Source organism: Phyllopteryx taeniolatus, chromosome 16 (genome assembly GCF_024500385.1).
Source record: "Phyllopteryx taeniolatus isolate TA_2022b chromosome 16, UOR_Ptae_1.2, whole genome shotgun sequence".
NCBI lineage: Eukaryota > Metazoa > Chordata > Actinopteri > Syngnathiformes > Syngnathidae > Phyllopteryx > Phyllopteryx taeniolatus.
In genome coordinates this window covers 23,272,090-23,290,820 of record NC_084517.1, presented here as the reverse complement: position 1 = coordinate 23,290,820, position 18,731 = coordinate 23,272,090, and the positions used below count along the sequence as shown (strand labels likewise).

The 18,731-nt window shown below is 49.9% G+C and overlaps 1 protein-coding gene across 5 annotated transcripts in view; it reads right to left on the bottom strand.

The window, feature by feature from the left end:
* Positions 1 to 18,036, bottom strand: part of LOC133465830 (caskin-2-like) — a 31,182-nt gene extending 13,146 nt beyond the window's left edge. For 3 of the 5 annotated variants that reach the window (XM_061748946.1, XM_061748947.1, XM_061748948.1), the window contains exons 1-10: positions 17,895 to 18,036; positions 15,003 to 15,180; positions 7,287 to 7,338; positions 5,895 to 5,992; positions 4,744 to 4,889; positions 4,574 to 4,669; positions 3,387 to 3,517; positions 1,678 to 1,786; positions 878 to 986; positions 138 to 232 (exon numbers count right to left, since the gene is read on the bottom strand). In XM_061748946.1, the coding sequence (XP_061604930.1) occupies positions 138 to 232; positions 878 to 986; positions 1,678 to 1,786; positions 3,387 to 3,517; positions 4,574 to 4,669; positions 4,744 to 4,889; positions 5,895 to 5,992; positions 7,287 to 7,338; positions 15,003 to 15,096 (930 nt within the window). In that variant the 5' untranslated portion in view covers positions 15,097 to 15,180; positions 17,895 to 18,036. Of the gene's footprint in view, positions 1 to 137; positions 233 to 877; positions 987 to 1,677; positions 1,787 to 3,386; positions 3,518 to 4,573; positions 4,670 to 4,743; positions 4,890 to 5,894; positions 5,993 to 7,286; positions 7,342 to 15,002; positions 15,181 to 17,894 lie in introns of those variants that run through there. The other 2 variants (XM_061748949.1, XM_061748950.1) reach the window with 2 other exon arrangements.
* Between the last annotated feature and the right edge of the window lie 695 nt (positions 18,037 to 18,731).

Genomic DNA, 18,731 nt, shown 5'->3' with positions numbered 1-18,731 from the left:
TGAAATGTATTTCAGCGCGGAAAATCGTTTTGATACGCGAGTCAATTGCGTTACGAGCCCACTTACGCGGCAAACTGAACTCTTAAGTCAAAAGGTGGCGCGAGAGGAGTGGCGCGCGAGAGGAGCGGTCGCCTCACCGTGATGACGTCCCCGGCGCGGACGTTGAGGGCGGTCGGGTCGTGGAGAGTCCACAAGTCCTTCATCGCTCTTACCTGCAGGACCCCCGTGGCGTCTGGGGGCAAACGGGGGGTTAGGGGTCGTCCTCGGCCATTCGGAGGGGGCACAACACACACTCGGCAACATGCTCATCAACTACACACGCATACACACACGTACGCAAACACACGCGCGCAGGCAAACACATCCTGTACACAAATACACACATGCATGCGCACGCACGCACACACAGTTGTTTTTGGTTGCTTTTGTTCTGTTGTTCTTTTTTTTCCCTTACATTAAGATCCAATGATCTTTTGTATGATTGGATTACTGTATATAAATGAATTAGGATGCGTATACATTAATATATCCAACTTGTTATTATTATGATACGAGACGATCATATTGCAATTGGCTGGCGAGCAGTTCAGGGAGTACCCCGCCTCCCGCCAGAGTCAGGTGGGATCGGCTCCAGGGGTACGGGAAATGGATGGAACATCAGTCTATTATCAGTCCTATTTCTCGAGGATTGTAAGGAGATGGGAATCAGAAAGCAAATCAGTTTGGCTTCTTCCACTACTTTGGGAATAGGTTTTGTTGAACGTGATTTATTTTGTTGAAATGTTGTGTTTCGTTTTCTGTCACTTGCATGCTTGAAATTACTCAATCAATCAATCACACACACACACACACATTGCCACTTCTGCTGCGCACACACCTCTGAGCAGCTGCTTGATGTCTCTGCTGGCGTGCGAGGTCGTGAACTGGTTGACAATGTCCAGCGCCGTCTGGTTGTACGTGTTTCGGATGTGCACGTCCACGCCGGCCTAGACGAGCACGCACGCACGCACACACAACAAGCGCCACAAGGAGCGTTAGTAGAGGCAGCCAAGCGGCTCAGGCTGAACGCAGCCCGACGACGACTTCGCTTGAAAACGAAACTCGAAGAAAACGGCGGGTTAGTACAGTGGCCCTGAAATAAAAATAACTATAAACACAACGGCAAATGAAAAAACTAAATGAAATGAAGCTACCGGAAAAGGTAGGTACTGGTCGGTGATAAGACTCGTTGCTGATTGGACGAGAGGGACGACTTGATTGGCTGCTTTGACCAGGAAGTTATTCCACATCTGGCGTGGTTTTTAAAATAGGCGTTAGCGGCTCCTGCTATCAAAGAATATGACGACTCAGGATTTATGTAAGCCGTCTGATTTTGTGGCTCTGCGTTTTGTTCTGGGTTACGTAACTTCCTGCGCGGTCGACCGCACCGGGTTTCGAACCCCGCTGCCCTCGTGTCACGTATTGGGAGCAGAGTGCAGCGGACAGCGCCCTCTTCGTCCGATCGGCGATGAGTCCTATCGCCGACCAGTCCCTACCTTTTCTGGTAGCTTCATTTCATTTTGTTGTTTCATTTGCCGTTGGGATTTTTCATTCGCTGTTGTGTTTCGCACTTCAGGGCCACCGTAGGTTAGCCGCATTAGCACGGAAGCGACGAAGCCGCCGCTATCCCCAACTCACATCCAGGAGCAGCCGCACCACCTCCGTCTTCCCATAGAGGGCAGCTTCGTGCAGGGCGGTGCCCGACTTGGTGGTGGCGTTGATGTCGATGCCTGCCTTCAGCAGCAGCCTGCCACGCAGAACACACACACGCGCGTGCCTTTATACTTGATACAGAATGGACACTCGCGAGGCACCATTGCACAACTTTCTGTTCTGGTCCCGGCTGGAGACGGCGAGAGGCCGGGCACCCCCTGACTAACCATTGCTACTTGGCTTTTCTACTCTTCCTTCTCTCTCATTTCCTCAGTCATCAACTCCTCCAAGTATTCTTTCCACCTATCCAGCACACTGCTGGCACCAGCCAAGACATTTCCATCTCTGTGCTTAATCACCCTTACCTGCTGCACATCTTCTTCCCATCTCTGTCCCTCCGCCCGGCCAACCTGTATAGATCTTTTTCTTCTCCTTTAGTGTCCAACTTGGCATACATGTCGTCATCTGCCTTTTGTTCGGCCTTTGCCCTACGTGGCATCTCCATGTATTCCTTTCTCCTCAGTCCTCTCAGTGTCCCACTTCTTAGCTAACCTTTGAGATTTGAGCCTCCTTCTCTCCCTTCCTACCAGAAGACCAACCAAGTGCTCTCCTGCCTGTCTCTCTGATCACCTTGGCTGTAGTGGTCCAGTCTTCTGCAAGCTCCTCCTGTCCACCGAAAGCCTGTCTCACCTCTTCTCGAAAAGCCGCACAGCACTCTTCCTTTCTCAGCTTCCACCACATGGTTCTCTGCTGCGCCTTTGTCTTCTGAATCTTCCTCCCCACCACCAGAGTCATCTTCTTTGCTCTCTAGTCCCACTCTCCCCTACCACTAACCTTACAGACAGTAACCTCCTTCCGATGACATCGTCTGCACAAGATGTAATCCACCTGCGTGCTTCTACCTCCGCTCTTGTAGGTACAAGTTACGTTACAAAGTCAAATCATGTTCTTTTATTTGTACGGGGGGGACACAACAACTAACCAATAGGACAAAGATGTGAGAGGCCAGAAAAGCGCAGGACAGGACAGGCTGTGGGAAATGAGCAAGGCCGTGCGGTGGGATGCTTTTATGGTGTCTAAACAGCTGGAAGATCTCTTAATACAACCTGTATTATTAGTAGCGGTCCCAGCACAAGCCAATTCAAACCGATAGCGTGTCAATAGAACCGATTCGCGAATAAACATCATATCATATCACATCCATGATCGTTAACTGGTGTCGGGAGTTGCTGTGCCGGTACACCCGCAAGGGGGGGCCCTGCCGGCGCGCCCCAGAGAGTGCCGAAACACCCTGGCCGAGTGAAGGGGAGCCGCTGGACCGGAGACCGCATCCATCTGACCCTTTGGAAAATGATCCAAATATACAACGTGCATTTCTTTATTGTTGTGCGTTCAGCCTTACAGCAAACTTCCACTAGCGTGTCATCAAACAGCTGAAAGCGCGCCCCAAGACACACGCTGTGTTTACAACGCAAGAACCCATGCGGCAGCACATTCATCCTTTTTCCGATCGTGAGAAGCCAGAATATCCATTTAGTCGGATTCGTGGAATAAGGATTTGGATCCAAGTATTCCAAGTCAATCTTATCAATTGCCATCCCTAATTTTGCACCAACTGTCAATCCGTGCCGAGCGCTTTTTGGGACATTGGATTCACCGGGATTCGAACGGGGAACCTCAGAGGCGCGACTCACCCGATGACGTCCTTGTGGCCGTTGCGTGCGGCGAGGTGCAGCGGCGTGGTGAACGCCGCGTCGCTCGCCTCCTTACGCTCGCACTCCAGCAGCGATGGCGCCATGTTGCTACTCAAAAGCAGATGGGCCACCTGAGGCGCGCGCACACGCACACGCACACGCACACACACACACACAGCCAGTCAAATGTTTGGGCTGACTTTTAGTGGAACTGAATTCGAAGCTCTTTTTTTCTTTTGAATGAGAATTTGTTTTACTCTTTCATATTTTTTATACTAGCGCAAAATAGCTTTGACAAAAGCAGTCTTGACAGTCTTACTCCATATGTAAATATCTAATATTGAATAATAGTCCATTTGAAGTGGATTTAATTCATGAGGAAGGTGTTGTTACGCATGTACGAATCTTACAATGTAGCCTCCAAGAACCTCAGTGTGGATGCTGCAGGCCCATTTTGCTGTCCAGGTGCCAATGAACTGAGATGACGGTGATAAGTCACCACAAAGGTTTTTCTTTCTTCGGTTCATGACTTCTTGTCCTCCTTTCGTGCTAACTTTCAGAAATGTCGCACGGGGATACACCGGCGCGAACTCCCCGACTCTATTTTTGGGAGGATTTTCTCTCTGCTGCCAACGTTTGCGCCGCTACATGTACACGTTCACATTGTGCCTGGTTTTTTGCTCCTCCCCGCTCTGTCGCGCACAGCGCCGAGAGGTTCGGGACGGGGTTAGTCGCGGCTGCGACTGTGCCGCCCTTTCTGAGGATGTACGGGGGCGCGCTTGCCGGTGAAAAAATCAATCCAAAAATAATGTTTCAAAACGCGTTGCCTGGAGGCTCCGTGACCAGACGCGCACGAGCCCTTTCGATAGTGAGACGGATAAGATGACCTCATCAATATGCGTCCGCACCTTCATTCAAATGATTGATTATACCCCTACTGCACAGTCATTTTATTGATTGACTTATGTCATGACTGCATGTTTTATTAAGTACAATATTTGTCCTCATTAAAATGGAGAATTGATGTTGTTTTTGGGGGAGCCTGGAACGCATTCATCGAATTCACTTCAATGGGAAAAGATGATTTGCGGTCACAGAACAAATTCACCTTGAATTGTGATGTCATTGCGACGTGTACAGTATGTGATGTACTGCGTGTGCGCGGTCACGCACGCACGCACGCTGACCTTGGCGCGTCCGAACTCGCAGGCGAGGTCGAGCGGCGTCTTCTTGGCCTTGTTGACGACGCACGGGTTGGACTGGTGCTGCAGGAGCGTCTCCGACTGAAAGCGCAATGAGTTCATTCGGGGCGGGGGCGCTCACAAGTCACGTCACAAGACCGCGCGCGCCCGCTCACCACTTGGTAATGGCCGTATTGCGCGGCCAGGTGGAGCGGGATGTGCCCGTCCAGCGAGACGCCGTTGACGGACGCTCCCGAACGCAGAAGCAGCAGGACCGACTCAGACTTGCCTTGCCACGCTGCGTAGTGCAGCGGGCGCATTCCTACACGCACATGCGCGCACGTACGCATTCATACGCACGCACACGCCAAACAAAAACAAAACAACATTACTTGGCAGGAACATTTTGTGGAAGAGAACTTCCACAAAATTGCGTCAATAGAAATAGTTAGTATATCCATAACAGTAAGAATATCAGACACGCAAACACCAAAGGCATGAAAAAGGTGACCAAAAAAAGTATCCCCCAATTTGGGAGGATTTTAACATCAATAAACAAATTTCACCGCTCAAGTACATGTTGACGTACAAATGTAAGATTCCAATGAAATTTGTTTCATTTCTTTGCTTTTTTGTTTTGGGCTCCAGCTGCAGGCATCAGGATGTGCCACATGAACAGCATCCTCCTCTTTGAGCGCTCTCATTCTGGACCGAAATCATCTTCAAAATACGGAGTACAACGTTTCTCTCTTTTTATTGGCCATTTCTGAATTGGAAGTGAGTTCATTCTGTGTTGTGACATAATCCCTAACATCGCTTAATACAGCGAACATTCACATCCGTAAACTAATGAGATCATTGTCGGCGCGTTTCCTAATGAACTAGCGGATGTTTATCTCGTGTTAATACCGATGCCCGGGAAGCCCGATAGAAGAGGTCACGTGACTCTCTTGTGTCGCTCGATTGGTGAAGGAGACTTAAACGTCACTCGCGCTTAAATGGGATTGGGCGCTTAAAAGTCGAAGTCTCACGCACGAAATAGTTGATAAATAAGCAATAATTGATGAATAAAAGTAGCGAGCAACATTGAACTGCAAAAGTAGCGTTACTTGTGTGGAATGGATCGAGCTACGGAAGAGCCTCTGACGTCAGCGACCCCCAGCCCCCAGGAAAAACTCATCAGATCTATACCATTCCCGTAAATGGCCTATTTTGAGTTCAAAACGGCGAATTTCGCATGTATGTGATATACAGGGTTAGTTATAGTTCATCGTGATAAAAAGGCCATCGCTACGAAGAAGAAAAAGGAGCAGGCATGTGGTCTTACCGTTGCTGTCCTTGACATCCACGGCGGCCTGCGCCTCCAGCAGCGCCGCCAGCAGCTCTGCGGTGCCCGTGAGCGCGGCGTGGTGCAGCGCTGAGAAGCTGGCGCGCAGGCAAAAACAAAGCAAACGGGAAATCCAAAACATTCCACCAATTAGCTTTGTATTTTTTCACTTGGCCCGACTCTTCTCCTCATTGGTCAGACGTGCAATAATCAGCACCCTCGGGTGGACCCGAGCGGTACTGCACCTATGCTTGCTGGAGCTTTTGGGACGAGCAAATATGATACCGTTGTCCATTTTCTGTGGGTTACTAAATATTATAGCGGTGCAACAATCGACAACGATTTCGATCGTGGATGAATCCTTTGAAAAACGTGTCTGACTTCAAATAGTTCAAATCTCTCAACACGAAATATTCTTTGATTCTTGTCATCCTCCATGAAAGCAGACGGATTATCTACTTTATGAGTTTTCTGCACTGTCACTAATAATCATCATCATCAGAATTTCCTGTTTTTCAAACTTTTTTTTTTTTTTTATCTGATCCATCAAAATAATTGACAGATGAATCAATTATTAAAATGGAAAAAAATCAAATCAAATATTATTACAATAATGAAAGTGTCTTCTTCCACTTCTTATTTTTAATAGGTAGGTTCCAACTGTTTGTGGGCTGGAGGGTGAGAGACGCGCGCACACATGCATTTACGCACACACATTACAAGAGCTTCACGCATGATGAGACAATAAAAAGCAATATAGGTAAATAAATAAATAAGCCCTGTGAGTGAGATGCGTGCATGCGTGCCGAGGACATGTGACCTGACGGGACGAAAGGCGCTGTTGCGTAACATCACCATTCACGTGGACACGGTAACAAAGATGGCCGACGGCGAAAGCGCCAGTAATGGGACGACGCACACGCAATCAATCATCTGTGAAAATCGTGCTCGGTGCTTGATGGCGGGGGGCTGGGGGGGGGGGTCACAAGGAGAAGGCGGGGCTCTGACCCCTCAGCAAACAACATATGGCACGCTTTGCTCAGGCCCCGCCCCGCCCCTCCAGGTGAATCGTCAGGTATGAGAAGCCTGATTGGCGACAAGGTTGCTATATTTTGCTTGTTTTTTTAATCCTGGTTTCAAACAAAAAGTTGAAACCCTACCCTGAGTTTGTTAGCCAAATTTGGAGCCCTAACTTTAGATGCTAACTCAGGCTGCAAAGCTAAAGTTGAAACCCTAATCCTGCTTTCAAGCCCTACTTTGAAACCCTAACTTGAACCCACTCTTGAAACCCTAACCCTAAACACCCTAACCGTCCTCGCAAAAGATCTAAGACTAAGATCAAAGAGAAAACAAGAGCGCCGCCGATGGCCGGCGTCCGCTGGCGTTAGTTACCCGTCGGTGTCCTGGTAGTTGACGTTGAGTCTCTTTGTGGATCCTAAAAGTTCTGCAAGAACAAAACAAAGAAGAAACCAAAGTCAACATTCTGGAAGTCCAAAAGGGATCAAGAAAAAATATGCCGCAAGCTCACTTGACACAACCGACGGCGGGAGGGAAGAAAAGCGGGACACGCTGGCACAAACACACACACACACATTTGACACATCTAGTACACACAATTACACGCACACAAAGAAACAATCACACACACGCACACGCTGCAGATTGCGGGGAGCGTGCGCATCCCTGCGGTGATGTCGTGCCGCTTTGCTAACGATGACCTGCTTTTCCTAATGAACCCCAAAAACATCAGCGCACTCTTCATCATCATCAGTAGCGGCGGATCCTCCGAGTGCAACCATCCGGCGTCATTTTCCTCTTCTTCTGATCACTCCGATCCATGTTTCCATTGACTCTCTAAGCTCAGAGAACGCCGATTGGTCGGCTTTGGCAATAAAAGTCAAGAGGCCGCCGCGCCATGTCTCACTCTGCGCGATCTTTGGCGACTGACCGACGCGTGCCGCCGCCACCTCGCCTTTCACCATCCCCGTCCCTCGCGCCGTTTCGCCAATTTCTAAGCCACCGTTTTTTTTCTGTACGCAAAAACGCAATGTTGGATTGTGTTGAGTTTTATAGCAAACCCCGATACAAGCACACTGTGCCTCTTATTTGCGAGCCAGGGTGCGAAGAGGCGCTACGACTAGCGATATATCGGCGACACTTGGAACGGGATTCGATCCGGAAGGCCGGTCGCGGGGCCGGAGCAAAGTCAAAGGAGCGGCAGCGGCTCGCTCTCTCTTTTGCGCTCGTTCTTTCCTTTCCCGCTGCCGCTCACGAGAAGAAAAAAAGCTGCGCCGCAAGAATGCGGAGCGCTAAAATTAGAGACGCGCTTGGAGCATCACGCTATCATTACGCGTCTGCGCTCACAGCAACGGTCAAATAAAAGCCGTTCACACCTCCGCGCACGCCAACGGAGCTGATTTGAATGTCCCCTTCGAGAAGGAAAACAGAGAGACAATCTACGCGAGAGCGCAAAAAGCCATCAGAAGGCTGCAGACAAACGAGCGTCTGGACTTCAAAAAGCCAAGCGAAGGGACGCCATTTTCTATCCTTCCTCGAAGGTTCGTTGGCCCCGTCGAAAAGAAGGTCAAATCGCCGGATTTCATCTTCCGCCGATCCGGACGAGAATGCCCGCACCTCTTCGGTCGAAAGCTGCTTAAAGTGCGACGCGGTCGCTCCCGACAGGACGGCACCATCGTGTAGAGTCGCCGACGCACGCGACGCACATGAGCGATTGACAAGTGGACGCGAGCCTGAACGGCGTTTGATCTTGGACTTGATCGCATTTCTTAAAGCATAAAAAGATAGATTAATAGTTAAGGAAGAAGCAAATTGCTAAGGGGAGTGGGTGAAAACAGAGCCAGAATGAGGATATTTGAACATTATAGATTAGGATGCATTGATGTAAAACACAATATTCGATGCTTTATACACGAGTTCTAAGACTAAATCCCGAACCGTGAGGGAAAGTCGCCGCGCTTCAAGAAAGGCCAATCGGATGACAGCGAGGTCACGGCCCTCCTCGGCCTGCGTTTCGGAACCGGGTCGAAGGAGGCTCTGAGGAACGGTGCCGTCGTCTCCGCCCGGCCTCGAGAGGCGAGCACACGGGGAGGAACCGGGCCGGTCGGGGGTAGGACCGCGACAATGGAAAAGGGGCACAACTCCCGAGCGATTACGGTTTGGGTGAATGATTCCCGACACGGCCGCAACCATCTCGGGAGCAACTTTCCTTGTACGAGGAAGCGGTGACGGCGAGGACGTGCGCGAGGTTCCTCCCAAAACATCGACGCTTCCTGTTCCAGCGCCATTGTTCCCGCCGGCAGGATGCCACCAATCTGATACCACTTCCTGCTTTCCTTTGTCACTTTCTAGAACCTTCTGGAACCTGACTCTTTCCACCCTGTTCGCGTGGGAAGGAGTGAGGACATATTGGAAAATGGGCTGTCTTGCAGCGCTGAAGAAGAAGAAGAAGAAGCAGCAGCAGCAGCAGCTTGTGGGCACATGCCAGCGCTGAGGAATGTTTCACTTGCACGCTGATGTTTGAGGACACGCTAAACACACACACGTGCACACACTCAGACACAAACACACGCAGATCAAGTTGTGACCATGTGACTTTCATGTCATCTTCCACTTCCTGTCAAGTCGTCATCTTTCCTAATCAAACTCTTTTTCAGTCCAGAAAAATCCCAAACTCACTCAGAGGACGGAAGGTGTCGCTTACATACCAGCGCGCTGACATCGTCACCCGCACACACACACACACACACACGCACACAAGCGCCCCACGCAAACACACACACACTGCGCACATCAAAAGCGGCACAAGACGAGACAAAGCACCCTCCGCTAACGACCGAGCGCCCCGAGGCGAGGTGAGGACGAGCGGGGCAATGCATGATGGGAGGAGCAACTCCTTCACAATGGGTCAACGTCATTGTTAGCGCAACGCCGCTGGTAAAAAGTCTCAATTCACTCTTGGGGAGGGAGGCCACAACGTAAACTCATTTGTGGCTTCCGTAGCTTGCCATCAACAACTTGGACTTCCGGGTCAGCAAATGGAGTGCACCTCAGCGAGAAGTAGCAGATGTCCTGCCCTCTGCTGTCGGCTGAAGGTGCGCTCCGTCTGCTGACCTGGATGATATCAATATTTTTCATGTAGGTTTTGTGCGCATGTTAGACCTCATTCGTGGCCACAAACAAACTTTTTTCTGCACACGTTTTATCCACGATGTGGCCAAATGTTGCCCCGTGCATCACGTGGGCCCACGGGGGGGCCCGCGAACGTCCGCGTGGAGGATCTTTATTTGCTCTCTTAGCGAAGACAGAAAGAATGTCAGCGCACGACGAGTTCCAACACGTCACCCACCGTCTGAGCGCACCTGACCTCGATTCTCACGAGCTAACAAGCTAACGTGCTCACATGACAATCGCGAACACTTGGAGGCGTGGTTAAAACGGTGACCAATGAACGTCCAAATACAACGAGCTTCCAAGTGAGTCCCCACGCGACTTTCCGTTTCCCTTCAACAGCTCCACGGTGTCGATCGCTTCCATGAAGCGCTCGTCTATTAGTAGCAACAAAGCGAAGAGATGACAACTGCCTGGGCAGTTTTGTCGGCCTCGTTTATTTCGCCATATTCCGCAGAGCAGATGAGGCGGGTGACGTTTTTAGCTGGACGGCTTACTTTTTTTGCATGCCTTGAGTTGCTTTTCTCTCAAATCGCTTCATTCCGATTGTATTCATGTACTGCATTCAAATGTTGTCATTGATTTATTTGAAATAACAAATGAAAAAATAACAGTAAAACTGAAAACAAAATCACATACAGACGGCCCCCCCGCATATTACGGTACGGTAAGTGTTTCCGGATTTTACCCCCAATATTTTTTCCAATTTGTTTTCATTTTTGAAATCGTTGTTTTCTTTCTTGGGGGAGAACCAAGCCTGAAAATGCTTATTGGGTGTCTATGCCCGCCTTTTTTCAAGTGCAGTCAGAAAGGGCGACGGTGAGTCGCCTTTTTTTGCCCGGGCCCGCTCGCTATCCCGTGCAAAACGCAGGGGTCCGCTCTTCTGTACGTCGAAAAAGCTGCTTCAAGACATTCTCTATGAATGTGCGGACCCTTCGGTCCAATTGAAACGGGAAACGGGCCCCTTGAGCACAAAAGTTTCGAGTTCAGGTGAACTGAGCGGGACCCCCGCCCCCTTCTCGGCCCCCCTCCCGTCCCTCACGCTAATTCCTTAATCCCGGCGAGGCGCCGTCTGCGAACCACGGGGGGGGGGGTCGGTTTCCGACTCTACTTGGACAACGCACATTGAAAACACACTTTGGCAACATGCAAGACTTTGGAGTCACCAAGGCTGCATTCGCTCCGAGATAGTTCCTCCAATGCCCACTAAAAATGCGTCCATTTTCTGCAGCGCTTCTCCTCACGCGGGTCGCGGTCGTGCTGGAGCCTATCCCGGCTATCTTCGGGCGAGAGGCGGGGTGCGCCCCGAGCCGGTCGCCGGCCGATCGCAGCCGCTAAAAATCCCTTTGTCGTAATTGGGGAGTACGGAATGAGTGAACGATTGATCATTTGGCCTTTCCTACTCCCTAACCACTCCACATGGATTTATATACAGTGGCTACGGAAAGTATTCAGACCCCCTTCAATTTTTCACTCTTTCTTATATTGCAGCCATTTGCTGAAATCATTTAAGTTCATTTTTTTCCTCAATGTACACGCAGGAATTATTGAAATCTTTGCAGATGTATTACTAAAGAAAAACTGAAATGTCAACACAGCCATAAGTATTCAGAGCCTTTGCTGTGACACTCGGGTGCGCTCATCCTTGAGAGGGTTCTACACCTTCACTGGAGTTCAGCTGTGTGTGATGATACTGATTGGACTGGATGAGGAAGGCCACACCCCTGTCTACAGAAGACCTGACAGCTCACAGTGCATGTCAGAGCAAATGGGAATCATGAGGTCAAAGGAACTGCCTGAAGAGCTCGGAGACAGAATTGTGGCGTGGCACAGATCTGCCCAAGGTTACGAAAACAAATCTGCTGCACTTAAGGTGGCCTCCATAATACTGAAATGGAACGACCAGAACCCTTCGTAGAGCTGGCCGTCCGGCCAAACTGAGCCATCGGGGGAGAAGAGCCTTGGTGAGAGAGGTCAAGAAGAACCCAAAGATCACTCCGGCTGAGCTCCAGAGAGATGGGAGTCGGGAGATGGGCGAAAGTTCTAGAAAGTCAAGCATCGCCGCAGCCCTCCACCAGTCGGGGCTTCATGGCAGAGCGGCCCGACGGAAGGAAACCTCTCCTCAGTGCGAGACGCATGAAAGCCCGCAAGGAGTTTGCTCAAAAACACCTGAAGGGCTCCAAGATGGTGAGAAATAAGAACTTTTCGGCCTTAATTCTAAGCGGTATGTGTGGCGAACACCAGGCACTGCTCATCACCTGGCCAAGACACTCCCAACAGTGACGCACGGTGGTGGCAGCATCACGCCGTGGGCGTGTTTTTCAGCTGCAGGGACAGGACGACCGGTTGCAATCGAAGGAAAGACGAATGCGGCCAAGTACGGGGATATCCCGGACGAAAACCTGAAGCAAAGATGGAACTTCAAAGCTGCTTAGATTGCACAGACTGAAGTGTCTTTGAAAATTTAGCTGGCAGCCCGGATGAATATACGGACACTGTCACATCTTATATCAGTTTCTGTCAAGAGGTTTGTGTACCAACAAAATCATTTCGCACATTCAACAACAACAAGCCGTGGTTCACTGCCAAACTTAAGCAGCTTCGCCAAGCTAAGGAGGACGCACGCATATCAGAGCGGGGACAGGGCCCTGTATGATCCAGCTAGAAACCAGCTGACTCAAGAAATGAACATTGCACAGAGGAACTATGCAGCAAAGTTGGAAAAGCAGTTTCGCGCTAACGACTCTAAATCAGTCTGGCATGCGTTCCAATCGCTGACTAATTACAAGCGACGATCCCCCCAAGCTGAGAACAATAGCACACTAGCCAACGACTTTGAAAAGGATAGTTTTAGGATAGGGACTGCAGTTCATCCTAGAACACCTCGACAGTGCAGGGACCTACGTGAGGATCCTGTTCGTGGACTTCAGCTCAGCGTTCAACACCATCATCCCCGAACTCCTTTCCTCCAAGCTTCTCCAGCTCAGCGTCTCACCTGCCATCTGCCAGCGGATTTACAGCTTTCTGACGGGCAGGCTGGGGGAGGCCACCTCATCCGCACGCAGCGTCAGCACCGGGGCGCCCCAAGGTTGTGTCCTCTCTCCGCTGCTCTTCTCTCGCTACACGAACGACTGCACCTCAGCGCACCCGACTGTCAAACTCCTGAAGTTTGCAGATGACACCACAGTCATCGGCCTCATCGAGGACGGTGACGAGTCTGCGTATCGACAGGAAGGCATCCTTCGCCACAGCTGCCCCTCACGTTGTCCAGCTGCCTTGTGTCAACCGGCGAGACCTTCGAGTTCCTGGGAATTACAGTCTCTCAGGACCTGAAGTGGGCGATCAACATCAACTCCGTCCTCAAAAAGGCCCAGCAGAGGATGTACTTCCTGCGGCTTCTGAGGACGCACGGCCTGCCACCGGAGCCGCTGAGGCGGTTCTACACAGCGCTCATCCAATCGGTCCTGTGTTCTTCCATCACAGTCTGGTTTGGTGCTGCTACAAAAAAGGACAAACTCCGATTGCGACGGACAATCCAAACTGCTGAAAGGATTGTCGGTACCCCCCTACCCACCCTTGAGGACTTGCACGCTGCCAGAACTAAGACAAGAGAGTCCAAAATCCTCTCGGACCCTCCGCACCCCGGTCACCGGCTCTTCCGGCTCCTTCCCTCAGGCAGGCGCTACCGATCAATGCAAACTAGAACTAGTAGACATTCCGACAGCTTCTTGCCTCTTGCAATCGACTTCTTAAACAGCTGACCTCCAATTCCATTCCAACAAGCTGGCAATTTTTGGACTTGAGTTGGTTGTCACATTTGTGTGGGGCCAATGATGTATTACTCGTGCACTCGCTGTCGTTGTCTCGCCACGCTGCACTATTTGCATATAGTGGCCACTCGTGCCAGAGTAGCATCTGCTCCATTTGCACACTGACTGAGGAGTATCTGCAACATTTGCACAATGGACATTGTCCCAGATGATCGCGCTACTCGTCACTTTAAAGCGCATCCACTCCTTGAAGTCTCGGCGCCCTTTGCACGACGCTCATGGCGCCGGACTATTGCAATATGAGTCATTCGAACCGCTCGAAGTGCTAGAGGACTCTGCATCTTTTGCACAATTGTCAAAAAAAAAATGTACCTACCGGCATTACCAGATAACTAGCAACCCTTTACTGGTCAGTGGCTGTTTTTCTTTTTGTCAATGTCTTTCCGTCTCCAAAGCGTTCTCTGTCAATTGAGCGTCCGTTGTCGTACTCGAGCGGCTCCGACTACCGGAGACAAATTCCTTGTGTGTTTTTGGACATCCTTGGCAAATAAAGATGATTCTGATTCTGATTCTGATTCCGGAGTGCTCAGGACCTCAGACTGGGCCGAAGGTTCACCTTCCAACAAGACAACGACCCTAAGCACACAGCTAAAACAACGAAGGAGTGGCTTCAGAACAACTCCGTGACGGTTCTTGAATGGCCCAGCCAGAGGCCTGACTTAAACCCAATCGAGCATCTCTGGAGAGACCTGAAAAATGGCTTCCCACCAACGTTCACCATCCACCCTGACAGAACTGGAGAGGATCAGCAAGGAGGAATGGCAGAGGATCCCCAAATCCAGGTGTGAAAAACATCCTTCCCAAAAAGACTCATGGCTGCATTCGGTCGAAAGGGGGCTTCTGCTAAATGCTGAGCAAAGGGTCTGAATACTTATGGCTGTGTGATATTTTGGTCACTTGGTCTTTTTTCATAAATCTGCAAAAATGTCCGTTGTTTCTGTCAATCTGGGGTGCTGTGTGTACATTAAGGATCAAAACAGTGAACTCAAATGATTTTCGCAAATGGCTGCAAAATGGAAGGGGGTCTGAATACTTTCCGTGTCCCCACTGTATTGTGGACTGTATAGGTGACAAAAAGCTTTGAACTTACTGCTCCTGCCGCTCTTCAGCTTGGACAGAAGCTTGTGCGTGGACGACAGGTCCCCGCTCTTGACCGCCTGCAGGAGGTCCTGCTCCTTCCCCATCGTGATCACGTCACAGCGCAGCCACACGCCGCCGCCTCAGCGCCGCATCACGCCGTCCAGATTGGAAGAGCCCAAGCGTCGACGCTAAAAAAAAAGGGAGCCGAGATGGCCACCCGATCGTAACAATTCAAACACCGCGGCGTAAAACGGACGACGTTGTGGCGTAGGAAGCACGACGTCGTCCATTTTGCACCACGATCGTCGGGCTGCCTGCAACCAATGACTATTTGAATAATCAATGAATCTTTCGAGAATTTTCGACAGTGCAAACGATTTCAGATTGATTATGAGTCACTTCTTGGTTCGGTCCGTAACTCAGAAAATTGGCAAAAATGTTAAAGCAGACGTTTGCAAATGTCTCATTTTGAAAAACAAACAATCAGTCTGTTTTCACGAAGGACGACAGAAATCGGGTGAGAGGCTGAAATTCCGAGGATTTAAGTTCAACAAGGTCTCGAAATTATTCATTGATTATCAAAGTCGATTTTTTTTATTTGATAATCGATGAGTTGTCGATTAATCCCGTACACGCGCATCCTACTTCTGCATTTGGCAAAACGGGGACCGTGACAAAGTACCTGCGGGAACTGGAACCGGCGACGGACTTTTTTTGTCTTTTTCTTTTTGAACACCCAAGATGTCACTCACCACAGAGACACCAACGGTGACAAAATAGGATGTTTAGGCCTCATTCGTCTTGACATAAAACTCATCCTATTTGTATGAATAAACGATATACAGTGGAACCTCAATAAAACGGACCCCGATATAACGGTTACTGGATGAAACAGACCGTCAGGACTGAACCACGTGTCCAAAAACAGTTTTCCATTTGTCACTTCGACTGAATTAGTTCCATAATTGGCCACTGTTGTTTACTGGCAAAGAATGGGACGGACGTATTTCCAGGTCACAGATATACAGTACAATATGACCTTCGTATGATTATTCATAATATATATAATAATAATATCCTAATATAATAATTCTATTATATATAATATGGTATACTAATATGGCTGGTATAATCACACTGATACCGATATGATCCGATTCCAGAAGACGTGGCTCCCCCCGTGCCTACGTGGCGGTCAGGTTGAATGTTGAATGAATGCGCGCTGACATGGCGGCCTTGTCACGATGGTCCTATCTATTGTCTATTGTACATAGAGCACTCCGCAGAGAGAAAGCGGCACGGCTGCGGCGTTGTTAACGCTGAGGAACACAAAACACAAGTCTCCGGAGTCTGGAACAGGATATTTTTCATACAGTAACGGTTGTTTTCGTCAAGCCGATTTGGAACGAGGAAGCGCCCTAATTGCTCACGGCTCATGAAAGCGACTCGCCTATGATGAGTGTTGTATGTCAACGATGTCACCGTGACCAAGCACACCGGCCTGCTGATTTTGGACGTGAGACTTTCAATTTGCGGTTAGAGCGTCCGCCTCACAGTTCTGAGGTGCGGGGTTCAATCCCCGTCCCCGCCTGTGTGGAGTTTGCATGTTCTCCCCGTGCCCGCTAAGCCATCAATAAACAACCATTTTTTTAAAAAGCTAAAAAGAATACCCTTCCATCCATTTTCTCTACCGCTTATCCTCACTAGAGGGGGTACACCAAGAATATATTTAAATATATTTCTTCCATGCGAAAGGGGCTCCTAGTTCCCTTGGCGTAATCGGACGCTGTTTTACGCAATACAATACAATGTACCGGCATCGTTGATCTTTTGTCCCGGCATTACCAGATAACTAGCAACCCTTTACTGCTCAGTGACTGTTTTTCTTTTTTTTTTGTCAACCTCTTTCTGTCTCTGCCAATTGAGCGTCTGTCGTCGTACTCGAGCGGCTCCGAGACTACCGGAGACAAATTCCTTGGGTGTTTTTTGGGCATACTTGGCAAATAAAGAGTAGAGCTTCTGATTCGGATTGCTTTTCTTGCCGTACAGACACGCGGAATGCGCTGACGACTTGGACCTCCCTGGCTTAGCGTCGCAGTCGATACATATATATGTGTGCTTAGCATGAAGACGGCTAAGTCCTCGTGGACTTGTTTAACAGTGTTGCTGCCCTCTGCTGGTGCGGAGTGGAACGGCGGTGAGCATCGTTCAATCGTTCATCCCGCAAATTCGGAGAATTCGTCCAGACTCCGCCCACAGCTGCCCTCTGTGTGCTTGTGGTTCCGACGGTTCCACGAACTTCCTGTCGAAGTTGTGGTGTCAACACGCGACGCGTTTGTTTTGGGAAGCCTTGACGTCGCGCTTCCCAGCCGCGGCGTTACGCAACGTCGAACTGGGCCGAGTCGTCCTCCCGTCGGCAGACGTCAACGTTGTCCCACTTTTGGGCCTGCAGACAGTCGCGATCGAGCGCTTTCTGTCGCAAACAACGCACCGGAGTCGTGGCACGAATGTTCGCAGGAAGAGTCGCTGCACATTCTTCACGCATGTCAACACTTCCAAGGGGAATTCGCCACCCTGCCAGCAGCTTTCTGTTTGCTTGCCGAGACTCACACTTATAGTCTTCTTCTTCTTCTTCTTCTTCTTTCCCCCAACATGATTTCGTAAAGACAAATGTGATGTTGTATTCATGTTTGCCGTGTTTCTGTCACGACGATTGACGGGAAGGGGAAGGGGGGGGGGGGGGGGGGGGGGGGGGGGTTTGGCGTCCTAAGCGGACATGTCAGGGTGGGCACGTTAACAGTTTCCACCGAGCTGGTGACCAACTTGTGTCCAAATGTTGTCGTCGTCGCTTGTTTGAAGGGAGTGGAGAGAGAGAGAGAGAGAGAGAGAAAGTTGTTCCTACCTTTTCCTCGGCTGCGTCTCAACACTCCCACGAGCGAGCGAGCGACATTCCCGCTGTGGAATCTCGTCCAATGTCGACTCTTTCGCCGCCCTGGGACGTCCTTTTCTCGTCCCAGTCGCTTGTGAGCGTCTAACTTTCCCTCCGCCACCGAACTCGTGTGGAATTGAAGCTTGTTTGGGAACTTTTCATCCGCCTGTGCGACACTTGTTCGTCTTTTTCTCCTCCTCCTCCTCCTCCGAGCTGGCGTTCTCTCTCTCTCTCTCTCTCTCTCTCTCTCTCGCGTCGCAGTTTCAGACAGGCGTCAAGCCACACAGGATGTCACACAACACATCCGGTCAGGACCTTCACAACAAGCCGGAAACGCTTTCTTCAGTAGAAACGTCACCGTTTGTTTTTGCTCCCGGAGCATGTCCTGGATTGGTTGCCAGGCAGTTGCAGGACACATATTGATAAACGCACAAGCCTTCTCCTATTCAGAATCGGAATCATCTTTATTTGCCAAGTATGTCCAAAAAAACTCCCAAGGAATTTGTCTCCGGTAGTCTCGGAGCCGCTCGAGTACGACGACAGACGCTCAATTGGCAGAGAACGCTTTGGAGACAGAAAGACGTTGACAAAAAAAAAAAAAAAAAAACAGTCACTGAGCAGTAAAGGGTTGCTAGTTATCTCGTAATGCCGGTATAATTATTCTTATTTTTTGGGCACGAGTGGCCAGTATTGGTCAACAACAGATAGTGCAAATAGTGCAGCGTGGCGAGACTGCGACAGTGAGTGCAGCACGAGTAATATATAACTCCAAGTTCTGGGCAATTTGTTGCTCTTCGATGAGGCGAACAT